Source organism: Oryzias latipes, chromosome 8 (genome assembly GCF_053564925.1).
Source record: "Oryzias latipes strain Hd-rR chromosome 8, Olatipes_Hd-rR_3.1".
NCBI classification, from domain to species: domain Eukaryota; kingdom Metazoa; phylum Chordata; class Actinopteri; order Beloniformes; family Adrianichthyidae; genus Oryzias; species Oryzias latipes.
In genome coordinates this window covers 3,595,895-3,608,119 of record NC_136244.1, presented here as the reverse complement: position 1 = coordinate 3,608,119, position 12,225 = coordinate 3,595,895, and the positions used below count along the sequence as shown (strand labels likewise).

General features: G+C 43.0%; 1 protein-coding gene across 12 annotated transcripts in view; it reads left to right on the top strand.

Moving 5' to 3' along the window:
- Nucleotides 1–2,865: 2,865 nt before the first annotated feature.
- Nucleotides 2,866–12,225, top strand: part of nfixb (nuclear factor I/Xb) — a 179,126-nt gene continuing 169,766 nt past the window's right edge. For 11 of the 12 annotated variants that reach the window (XM_078951169.1, XM_078951153.1, XM_078951184.1 and 8 more), the window contains exon 1: nucleotides 2,866–4,299. In XM_078951169.1, coding sequence (XP_078807295.1) covers nucleotides 4,297–4,299 — 3 coding nt within the window. In that variant the 5' untranslated portion in view covers nucleotides 2,866–4,296. The remainder of the gene's footprint in view (nucleotides 4,300–12,225) is intronic. The other variant, XM_078951146.1, reaches the window with a different exon arrangement.

Sequence of the window (12,225 nt, the reverse complement as noted above, 5' to 3'; positions counted from 1 at the left end):
AGAGCCTCTCACTTCATAAAATTACCTGAAAAAGTGCACCAGGATTAGAAAAAAAGGATCCAGGCGAAGCTTCAGAGCATCTGGATCTACAGGACATGAAGACTCTCACTGAAAGAAAATTAACAAATGAAAAAGTTCTCAGCATGTTTGAAGTGATCTAACAGAATCTTCTTTCCTTCATCTATAAAAGGAGTCCACTTTCTGACAAGTCATAAAAGCTCAACCTGTTATCAAAGCATCTTTGGGATTCCCGTTTGTCTTTAATCTGGAGCCAGAAGTTTAAAAGTTCGCTGTACATCAATCTCTGTCAGATTTCAAGTCACTCACATCAATAAAACAATCAACGTTTGAGCTGTACATGTAAAAAAAAAGAAGTCCTTTCAAAAATGGTCAGTCAAAAGAAGCGTTTGTTCACACTTTTTCCAAATCCAGAAGAATGTGTTAATTTTGAAGGTTTAGTGGAGTTTTTCTGTACAGTTGTGGTGGTCATTTTTTTTCATGTGTTGCAGCCTCCTAACAGCGAAAACAAATCCAAATGTGCTGCTTCCTTTCACTAACAGTCACTATTACTTCTCAGTTTTAGAATTTAAATAATTTTAAAATCATTATTATTTCCTGCCGTCCTTTATTCATTGGGTTTTTAACACGTTACCAAAACAAAACACACACAAAAACAGCACAACCGTTGTCCCACGACTGCACAGACAAGAAAAGACATACAGACGATGACACTGACAAGAGAACAATACAATAGGTCATGCTTTTAGTGTAATTGTGTCCAATCCAATAACAGGAACTGTTCCCAAGTCCTAACGAAGACAGCATCTTTGTGATGCAGCCGACAAGTCCAACCATGGAGGGATGCAACTTTCTGCCAGTGAGGCCTTTTGTCAGAGATCCAGTTACTGAAAGTAAACACTCTGCAGCATTTTCTATCATATTTTCTGCTAACAGCAGGGTCAACCAATCCCAATAGCAACAATAAAAGGTTACTATTTAAATCAGCAAACAGAATTATATTCATTTTCTGGCCTACGATGCTCCAAAATTGCTGCACAACAGGACCAGAAGCAGTGAGTCCCAGTACCACAGTCTCAGTCTACAGCCAGGTTTGCCTTATTATTATTACGATAATAAAGTGGGAAATAGTTTTATACATTCCCTAAATACTCCCCTTCAGTGCGTGCAATCATAAATGGTGCTGAAATGAAGGATGACACCAGTTTACAAATGCTGGAGTGAATAGGGTTTAAGTTAAATGTGGAGTTGCTGCTTAATGGATTCATTCTGATCCCAGAGGTCGGAGCATTTTCCAAAGATTTCTGCTTCATGTTGAGACAAATATCAACTTTGAATCTGCAAATGAGCCCACGGGGACTTTTCATCCCATGGAAGTCTTTGCAGCTCGTGCAGCTCCTGTCATGCGTAAAGGCGCGGTGACCTGCCGCGGATCCTGCAGGTCACCGGCGCCGTCAGCTCAAACCAAAAGAACCCGCGACTGGAGCCGGTTCCGCCTGCAGCTGCCAAAGTCAGCATTCCTCGACGCGCCGTTGCCTGGCGTGACTTTTGTTTCAGGGTTTGGTGGAAACCTCCGCGCGCGCAGACGCGGCGTGAGCCTCAGAGGGGAGGCCAAAGGATTCAGGATCAGAGCGCAAAATGCGCGTTTTGGGACAATTTAGCTGATAAATGTGAAATAAATGAGGACAAAATATTAAAATATCTAGGGTTTTGGATTAACTAACATGACAAGAGTTCAGGTTTAGAATACAAACACAGAAAAAGTTCTGCTTCATCACAAAACAAATAAAATAAAATACGAAAAAATATGTGAGTTTGGCACATATACATTTGCAAAACAGCAAAATTATGCTAGTAAGTTTAAATAAGTTGAACGTAAAAAATTATCATTAAAAATACTATATATTCTTCTTTTATTTATTTATTTTTTGATATCCAGGTGAAGCAGCTGCGGTTGTGTCGGATATCAGGCACGTGCAGCTGACCACGCGCCGCAAAAAAAAAACCTGACATATTTGTAAATTCCTATTTTAGACATAGACTTGCCATGCGGGGCGTTCAGAGTCACGCGGGCTCCCATTTGTCCCGCAAAGGCCTCAACTGACTTTCCCGCAGGCCGCGCGCCGGAAAAGGCCGCATGCACGTGCACGTCCGCATTCACAGTTGAAATTATGAGCTACCAAAACAAAATAATCCAAATGATTCAACTCGACAATTTTATTTGGAAAGATATAGCAATAAAGCCAAGTACGTTTTAGGGTATCTTCTTTTTAATGGGGCTAAAAATATTATATACACTATAATTTAAAAAAATCTAAATATAGATTTGACTTTCACAGATGAATAAAATGTTTTGTTTTATTTACTCTTAAAGTTTTACACAACATTTTCAGGCCCAAACATAAAAAGTTGGCCTGTTTTTAAGCTTGCATTGTGGAAAAAGTCAAATCTATTTCACTCAATAAATTATTCTTGTCAAATAATTTAAGACACAATTTTGAAATTAGCTGTAAAACAATTTTCAGAACATTTTTTAGATGGTCATGGTTTCTCCTTGTCTGTGTCAGTAAGTTCTGAAAAGAAGGGAAATATTACATTAATAACTACAATGAAGCATTTCTTTTACTGAAGTTAGAAATGTCAGCTGTTAGAATACAAAATTATGAATGTTTTAGAGAATTAATAAAGCTGACTGAGCATCAAGCTGCTTCCTCAGGGGCACAAACTCTTTTCTTTCACATGTCAGTGAAAAAAAGGAAGAAAAAAAACCAAACTGTCTGCAGATTTCTTTTTAAAATCACTTTTCTTTTCCAGCTCAAATCCGTTTGGGGTCTTTCTCTCTGAATCAGGGCGCAGCCTCTCCCTCTGACTTTTTTATGCCTCTTGCAAATGACTTAATGTGTGTTTTGGCAGAGGTGCACGCGCTCCAGCCTAGACTTCGGCACCTGCGCCCTTCAACTTTCTCTGCCCACGCTGATTAGTTCCCTCGAGGAAAAATAAACCCTGGCGCGGGGGTCTGAACGGAACAAGCCGGTGCGGCCCGTCATAACTGGATCTGGAATTGTGGCAAAAAAAAACCAAAAAACAGGTGCAGCGCGACTTGTGGGGCAGTTAAGTGAGGGGAGGGCAGAACGCGCAGGAATCTTCACGCAAACGCGTGAACCGATTCCTCAGTAACTGTGGAGCACATATATGTGTGTGTGTGTGTGTGTGTGTGTGTGTGTGCGTGTGTGTGTGCGTGTGTGTGTGTGTGTGATCCAGATCCAGGTCTGTCACACTGTCAAAAAGCAACCTGCATCCTCCTCGCCCTCCCCGCCTCCCTCCTCCCCCCATCGCTGCCCCAGCACGGCCGGCGGTGCGAGTCTGTAATCCCCCGCGTCCATGCTTTGCCCTGAGCCCGTATTTAATTCCTCTAAACCCCCAGCTGCCGCCCTGGCTGCTCGCTGAGCGGCAGACCGGGAAACGCTCCGGTTATTAATAATTCAACTCCTCTGCTCTGCGCTCCTCCATCCGCGGCCGCAGGACACCGGCGCGCCTGCAGCCACGCGGAGGTTCTTCTCTGTTCTGTCTTCCTACTTTTACGCGCTGTTCGTTTCAGCTGCTCGGTGCCTCTCACGCTCTTTTTTGCTTCTCGGAGGGGGGACAAAAACCGGCAGTCTCGCCGCGGCTTCGCCAACCGCTGCGCGCTGACTTTGTTTGGGAACTCTGGCGAACAGGTGGAGGAGAGCCGAGGAGCACTGCCACGTTTTCACGCACGCATGAAGGCAAGGCGCGTGGCGGCGGCGGCGGCCCCCTCCTCCCCTCCTCGGCAGGAGCAACAGCTGATTTGGTGGAGCGCGTAAGCAGCAGCAGACGGTGCGGGCAACTTACTGTCGGCGCACGGCCACAATTGTCAGGCAGTCGGGCTCAGACCGCGGCGGGGGTCGGACGCTACGGTACCGGGACAGATCGCTGCGCTTAGAGCCGAGCTCGGTGCCAGGCCACGCGCCGTTCTGGAAGGATCCGAACCAGAAACGCGGAGAGACAAGAACTCAGGAGGCGAACTTGGATTACTCTGGCTCTTCTTGGTCGAGGAAAACCGATCACAAATTCCAGCAAAAGCATGTTTTCCCGCGCCGCAGGCCGTGATATAGGGCTGCTTTGCTCCCGGTGAGGCCCGGCTGAACAGGAAACCGAGCACGTTTCTCTCTCCCACACACACTTTTTTTTTTTTTGGAAGCCGAACTTTTGAGTGGAAAATGGGTCTCTGAGAGTGTTGGCACAGATCCTCACCCCACAATGGTACGTGCTATGCAAACCAAATTGCTCACTTATGCGCAGATCTTTTATTTTTGCCTGGTTTTAGCAGCTAATATAAACAAAACGGTTCATTGTTAGAAATAAAATTTGCTGTTTACATTATGACATTCACATTCTGTTTATGTTTTTTAACGTGTCTGTCTTCAACTCTCCAACCTGCACTTGTCTTTGTCAAATTTTAGGATTTTTAGAAAAAACTGGTTTGTTTACATTAAGTCAAAACTTTTTTTCCCACTCAGTGTTTTGTTTTCTCCACCCCACCCCCCATCTCGATGCGTTCTGGGCTTTAATTCTCACAATAACCAAAGCCCTCATAAGTATGTGTCTTTAAGATAATATTTTCAATTCGTTTTCAATTAGTGGCTGATAAAGATGTGTCCGCACGTGCTCCCAAAAGCAAAATCGTGACATATTGGCTCCTCATACAGGACACACACACACAAAATATCCACAAGTTCTGTATTTTTGGCTGTCCAAGAATTGATCATATTTGCGCCAAGATTTGATTGTGCGCCTTGTGCGTAATTACGCACAGGAGTTCGGACTAATTTCTAGATTAATTAATGGATTCATTTGTGCCGCTCAGTAGCAAACTTGGCCTTCAAAAGGTAAAGTTTCATCCCACTTTCTCTGGAAACGATGCCATTTGAATCATTTCCTGCTCAAACATTCATGCATCTTTTTAACCGGCAGTGTTCTTTCAAAATAAAATGTCCAACACTGACTACTATCCCAGTATTTTCCTTGACAGTATTCTATTTCTTGTCTTGTTAGGTCCTGAAAACAAAAGTTTCGAGAAAAGTAGTGCACGTGTTTGCACTTTTACTCAAATATATCTTTTTTTTTAACCTCATCCTTGACCCCTGATTCTGTTTTTGGCACAAAATGACTCAAAGAAGGCAGTAGTTAGGGGAACCTCCCACATACAACCTTGGAGCTGCTTAGATACCAGAAAGGGATCTTATTTGCACATGAATGTGGAAGATTATTAGTAGGAATAATTATTTGTTTACGCGAATCCTCGGCTGACATGGCAGCTACCCAAAAAGCTCATCAGTAAAAAATGATACGGAATTCAGGACAGGCCTCACGCGGGATTATCTTGACTTGTTTTCCTGCTTGCTGCGGCAACTCATCCTTTTCTTGTTTTTAAGACTTCCTGAATTCCTGCCAAGCATTTTCAGCTGCATGATAGTCTAGTCAGAATGCACTGGAGGCATCTGTCAGTCAGCGTCAGGAATCTGCCATCTTTGCCTAAGGATGATGATGATCTGCTCAAATAAATACCCCAAACAACATGTGTTTGTGGAGATGAACTGTTGATTTGCAGGTTAGTGGCTTCTATTATTGAGGCTGAGGACTACATGCAAAGTTTGCAGTGTGAACTGATCGGTTCCTGACAGTGTTGCACAGCTATATCAAATTTTTATTCATCAAGCAGGGAGAAAAAAAAAGGTTGAAATGTAGCTCAGCGTTTAGTGGATGAATCGGGTTGTGTTTGTGTGCACAAACCGCCACATGATGAACAGACAGGCAGCTTTACGCTCTTGTGAGAGCTTCCTCCAGGCCGGTGCAGCTTGTTGTGTAAACTGAACATCAAGTCATTATGCTTGTTCTGGCTTCGCTATGTCCCTGGAAAAATAAATATGACTTCAAGCAGGCTGTAATGGCTGGCGTGGTGTGTAACTGTGGTTTGAGGATGAAAGCTCTGATATACGGTCAGGCTGCATGAATATTAAGAGGCTGAGCTCAGGCTGGCTTTTCAGCCTGATCAGCTTGTAAAGCTCTAATTTAAGTCGAGGCTTCGGAGGATATGTCATCCGATTGATTCGGTGTCTTTGAGTGGATGTCAAAAGTTTGGAGGGAAAACACACACACACACACACTCACACTTGACGATTAAGCTGTATTTGCATTTGGAGCCAAGCAAATTGTGGACACAGAAGTCGGAGACATGCAGGACGCTCTGCTGTGATTTGGTGTAGAGCTTGTGCACAGTTTGCGGACTTACTCTAATATGCACCAAATGCTGTCGTTTGGTGGCAGATCTGGACCACACCGAGGCCAAATTGGAACTCAGACGCTGAGATTAGTACTTGTGATTTTCAAAAAAAGATTTAGAGTTTTGATGCAGAATACACACACACACATACACACAAAAATCCACCGCAGTCTCCCCGATTTAGCTGAGCTCAGGGTGAGGCGTCTCAGACCTGCTGCTGCTGCTGCTGCTGCTGCTGCTGCTGCTGCTGCTGCTGCTGCTGCTGCTGCTGCTGCTGCTGCTGCTGCTGCTGCTGCTGCTGCTGCTGCTGCTGCTGGTAGGGAGTGTCAGGCCAAATTTAGTGAAAAAAAGCCCAGTTCACTGACTGTTGTGTTTTTAGTTATTTCCAAGCTCATGCTGATTCTCTAAATGTTTGTCTGTACCTAGAAAAAAATTTAACAATTTTGCTTATAACGGAACATGAAACTCAAATCCCCAAATGTTGCCCTTTTTTATAAAAAATAAAAGCTTGTTTTTTGTTAATGTTCCAAAAAGTTTTGACAAATTCTACTCTTTTCTCAGCTGAACCTATTAGCAGCTGGCGTTGAACAAATAACAATGTGATTGTTTAGCAATCGAGCTGCTCAACAGTTTTAAAGTGCCTGTACTATGTTACTTCTAAGCCTTTCAGAGTAAACCATATATGTGATAATATATGACCTGTGGCACACTAAAGGACTATGTTTTTAATGAAATATGAGTTATTTTCACTCTCCAGTCAAGGAAGACGACTCTATCTCTGAGGCTCCGCCTTTGCTCCATGTGGGTGCCGCCCATATAATGACATCATCCTAGAGTCTCGTCTGAGAGGCCTCGTCTGCGTCTCTCCCATGAAAACAAACGACATCCGAACTTTTGCAAAGATGGGTGTGCAGATTGTGCATGTAAAAATGAAAGCATTCAGCCGATCACCGCTAGCTGCACTGTGGAAGTGGGTGTGTCTGTTAGCTTGGGGGCGGGGCTGGCAGCTCAAACTCTTGCTGGAATGGGGTGTTCATTTTTGTGGATTGGAAGGGGCTGGTGCTCAGAGCGCAGGTTTTTAGAGGGATACTCAGAAATGTGCGAACGGATAAAAATACCACTTTGAGGTTGATTTTTGTCTTGTAATTGACATTATAATATCGTACATTTAAAAGCTCAGGGCGTTGATTTTGCATGATAAAGATCCTGTAAAACTTCTCATATTTATGTATATGTATGTATAAATGCATCAAGTGTCTTCATTAGCGAGAGAGGTCTGGACTGCTGCTGTGTGGTTCGGCTCTTCGCTGGTCTTCCCTGATGGAGGCTTGAATTTCTCCTCCTCGCAGCGTTGATGGTTCCCTCTCCAGATGTGCCAGCTGCCCATTTCATTTGCAGGAGGGAATATTGAGAGGGCAGCTGGCACAGCCTTTTCATGGCCCACCAAGAAACCAGGGCCTTTGAACTGAGAGCTCATTACAAACTCAATGTGCGCGTCGTCTTTGGTCCGGAGGTTTCCTAACAGAATCCCAAATTCATTTCATCTGACCACACGACGGTTCCTCTTTTTTTACCTCAGTCCTTTTGAAATGAGACTTGGCTGAAGGAGGAGACATCATCTCTGGATCTTGGTCCTCTTTGCTGCATGTAGGTGTATTAAGCTGCATTTTCGGATGTTTTTCCTTTATGCTGTGGAAATGTTCAGGAGTCTGTTCAGTATAATCCACAGCAACATGATGTCTGTTTTAGTCAGTGCTGTCTGTCCAATATGGATTTTTAGATTGATCTCCCGCACACAGAGATTTCTTCAAATTCTTCTGTTGATGATTTTATCATAAGCCAAAAAAAGGATTCCAAAAACACTGTTCCTCTAAATATTTACTTGTTTTGTGTCCTAATAGGAACCAAACATGAGTTTGAGATCATTTATAAGGATTATAAACTGTTTACTCAAAATATAGTCAAATCGCCCTCAGATTTAGAATCTTTGGTTTTCAAGCAAGTCCATTGTTTTTTCTACATGAGACTGACGAGTTGACCCAGAAACATTGATACTTTTACGTTTTTCTCTATGTTTGTTCGCAGTTTCTCACTAACTTGTCTTCTCCAGCAGCTTAGAGGCTCTTGAGTTTAGTGTTAGAACCAGGGTTTGGTGAGCTTTGGACAAATGAGGTCTACGTTTGAATAAAACTATTATTTATTAAAAAAAAAAAACATTTTACTGGGTATTTTAGAATGGTTTTTAAAACTTTGGTTCAGAGGGAGAGAGAAATTGGGGATGGAGGGAGTAACTAAAAGTCATTAAAAGACGAAGAAATGATCAAGGATTGAAAACGGAAACAGCAGAATGAGAAATTAAGTTGTTGTTACTGTTATTAATGTCATTACAACTTTAAAATATTACCTCTTGGGCGGATTTTTGTGCATAAACTCACACATCTGCATGAATACACATAAGTCTCAACCTCCATACAAACATTTACAGACTAACAGACATGCACATATTTATGCAAAAACACATTTCTGCTCCATTTTGATTGAAGAATTTACTGCTGATGGTAGATGTGGCTGCAGGTAAAGGAGGTGGAGCTCAAAACGAAAGGTGTTAGGTCAAACTGCAACCTGTTGTCAGGTGAAAGAATGCAAAGCTATTTCTAAGAAAAAGAAAAGAGAAACAAAGAGTTGATCAATATTTGTTAAGGGAAAAAAGGCTTTTTGGTTTTCAGTCAATGAGCCAAAGGAACAAAAAAACCTTGTTAGAACTTCTTTGGAGTGACAAAAGTGAGAAAGAAAGAGAGCGAAATTAAACCTATTAATACTAGCGATGTCGCTGCCGACACCTATGTAACACCCTCTTTGACATGCTGTTTACGTGATAATGGCGTACACGGATGAAGAGTAACGGTAGTTGAAAGAATCTAAACACTGGAGCTAAAACCCTGGTGTTATAGGGTTAAATGAATAGGAAGTTCGTCTTCTATATAGATAAATAATGATGCACTAAAACTAGGGTTGTGCTTCTTTCTCCCTCACATCAGTCGATATCCATCTCCATATGTGGTCCAGAAATCAACACATAAGAGATTCAACATACTTTGTGATACGAGACAGTCCATTTTTTTAACCTAGATGGATACAATCTAGATCAACATTATTCACTTGATGTTTAAAAATGTATTTTAACAGAGAAATGTTTGTTCTTTTCCTTCTAGCACTTTTTGTTTTAAGCAGCACAAACCAAATGTCTGACTTCACAGATTCAAGCATTTAAAGCTGAGATTTTGGGCCTTTTAGACATTTTTTTCCTTTCAGGTTAAATAAAGTGTTTGAATTTATTCAGGTTTCATTTGAAGTGCTGTGAACTTAAAGGGTTATTATATGTTTTGAGAAAACATCCCTCACTGTGGTTCACCTTCAGCCAATCATTGACCCTATTGGGGGAATCAAGGCTGTGATTGGACGTCTTTGTGTTTGCATTACATGTTCATAAAAAGACAAAAGAGAGTAGATACACTACCGGAAGAGAAACTGACAAAGTTTGACACAAACCAATGATTTGATTTCCTGATGTTTTTAATCTGTTTTACCAACATGATCTTATATCTGTGGCTTTCAACCAATAATGCTGTGACTCTCAATACTAGATCAATGTTTCCATTTGTCTTTTTCCTCTACATCCTTAACTAAACGTCAGAAGGGTCTGACTGAGGCATATTTTAGGAACTCTATCAGTTCAGTTAGTTCTCAACAAAACTTTTAAGGCTGCAGGTGATGAGACTTTCCTGTCAGACTCCCAACACGGTGAACAAGGTGAGCATCGGGAGAGGCTGAAAAGTAACATCTGTAGTGGTGATAAGCATTTCTACTTTGTAGATTTGTCTGTCCGGTTTAAATAAGACCTCCAACCGAGACGGTTTTCCTCCCTTCGTCCACATAATGTGAGATATGTCTGCTGACTTCTCTGAATTGTCCTTATGTGTGAATATGTGTTTGATTGTGTAGCCCTGCAACAGAATGGCAAAAAATTTGCCCAACAGTAGCTGGGATTGGCTCCAGCAACCCCATGACCCCAAAATGGATTCAGCAGATTCAGAAAATGGATGGATGGATGGACGGACGGACGGACGGATAAACGGATGGATGAATGGATGGAGAGATGGACGGATGGATGGATGGATGGACGGATGCATGGAAGGACAGGCGGATGGATAGATGGATGGATGGATGGATGGATGGATGGATGGATGGATGGATGGACGGACGGACGGACGGATAAACGGATGGATGAATGGATGGAGAGACGGACGGATGGATGGATGGATGGATGGATGGATGGATGGATGGATGGATGGACGGATGCATGGAAGGACAGACGGATGGATAGATGGATGGATGAATGGATGGACAGACAGACGGATGGATGGACGGACGGATAAATGGATGGATGAGTGGATGGATGAATGGACGGACAGACGGATGGATGGATGAATGAATGGATGGATGGAGAGACGGACGGATGGATGGATGGATGGATGGATGGATGGATGGATGGATGGAAGGAGAGACGGATGGATGGACAGACAGACGGATGGATGGAAGGACGGATAAATGGATGGATGAGTGGATGGATGAATGGACGGACAGACGGTCGGATGGATGGATGAATGAATGGATGGATGGACGGATGGATGGATGGACGGACAAACAGACGGACGGACAGATGGATGGATGGACAAACAGACGGATGGACAGATGGATGGATGGATGGATGGACGGACGGATAAACGGATGGATGAGTGGATGGATGAATGGACGGACAGATGGATAGACGGATGGACAGATGGAAGGACGAACAGACACATTGATGGATGGACGAATGGATGGACGGACGGATTAACAGATGGATGGGACTTTTAAGTTGTGACATCATTTTAGTTGTCAGGTCTTGCGATGAGGAAAGCTTGTCTCTTCAACACTGTCATTTCCTCAGAATGTGTTGAAGGGGCTGCTTTAGGGGTTGGCCTTGAGGGGCCTCGGTGTCGAGGTGAGATAAAACAGTGACAGGTCATAATGGGACCATTGCTGTACGGCTGCAACCTCCACCGGTTTACTGTACAGATAGAAAAACAAAGATTGGTTGGCCTTAGGAAGCATTTTTCATTTAGCTTCAGACTCTTAATCTGCTCCAAACTCGGGCTCCTCCACTTCAACCTGTACAGTTGGGCTATTTAGTAAGTTTTTGGGGGAGCATCCTCTCCAAAATTTCACAGCTGAAATGGTTGTTTATTTGTTGACAGTGGATGGAGAAGGTTTGAAGACGCAATCCAATCTCTGAGCAGCTGCTGCTTAGCGCAGATCATTTGGATCAAAGCCCAACAGAAAGGTTTCCTCTGAGAAAATGTTCACTTTGACACAATCAAAGGTCAAAATGTTTTCACCTCAAACAATAAAAGAAACCCTGAAGTCTAAAGTTGTCTGCAGAACAACACCTAAGTTGGTTTTCAGATTCTATTTCCTGATTTAATTGATAGGTTTTTTTGCAAGAACCGAAGCCTCATGCTCCAGCATGGATGGTCTTATCTATGTGACATTTCCATTAAGTGAGTGAAGCTTTTTGTGGTTTAGAAGCATTTACCTCTAAGCCAGGGAGTTGGTGGTTCAATTCCTGGCAATTCACCTGTGAGGGTGTCCTTGGGTAAAATGCCGAGCCTTTATTGTTGATGCTTTATTGTTGTGTCTGTGTGTGTTCAGAGGACCACTGTCCTGCTTGCTTTCAGCAGCAATCCCTCTTCTGATTGGCTGGGTACACCTGATCCAGGTGATCGACATTGTCGGGAAAGAATCTCCATAAGCGTGTAGAGACTCTGACCCCTGAGGTCTGGAACTTCCCCAGGTGTTTCGTGTGT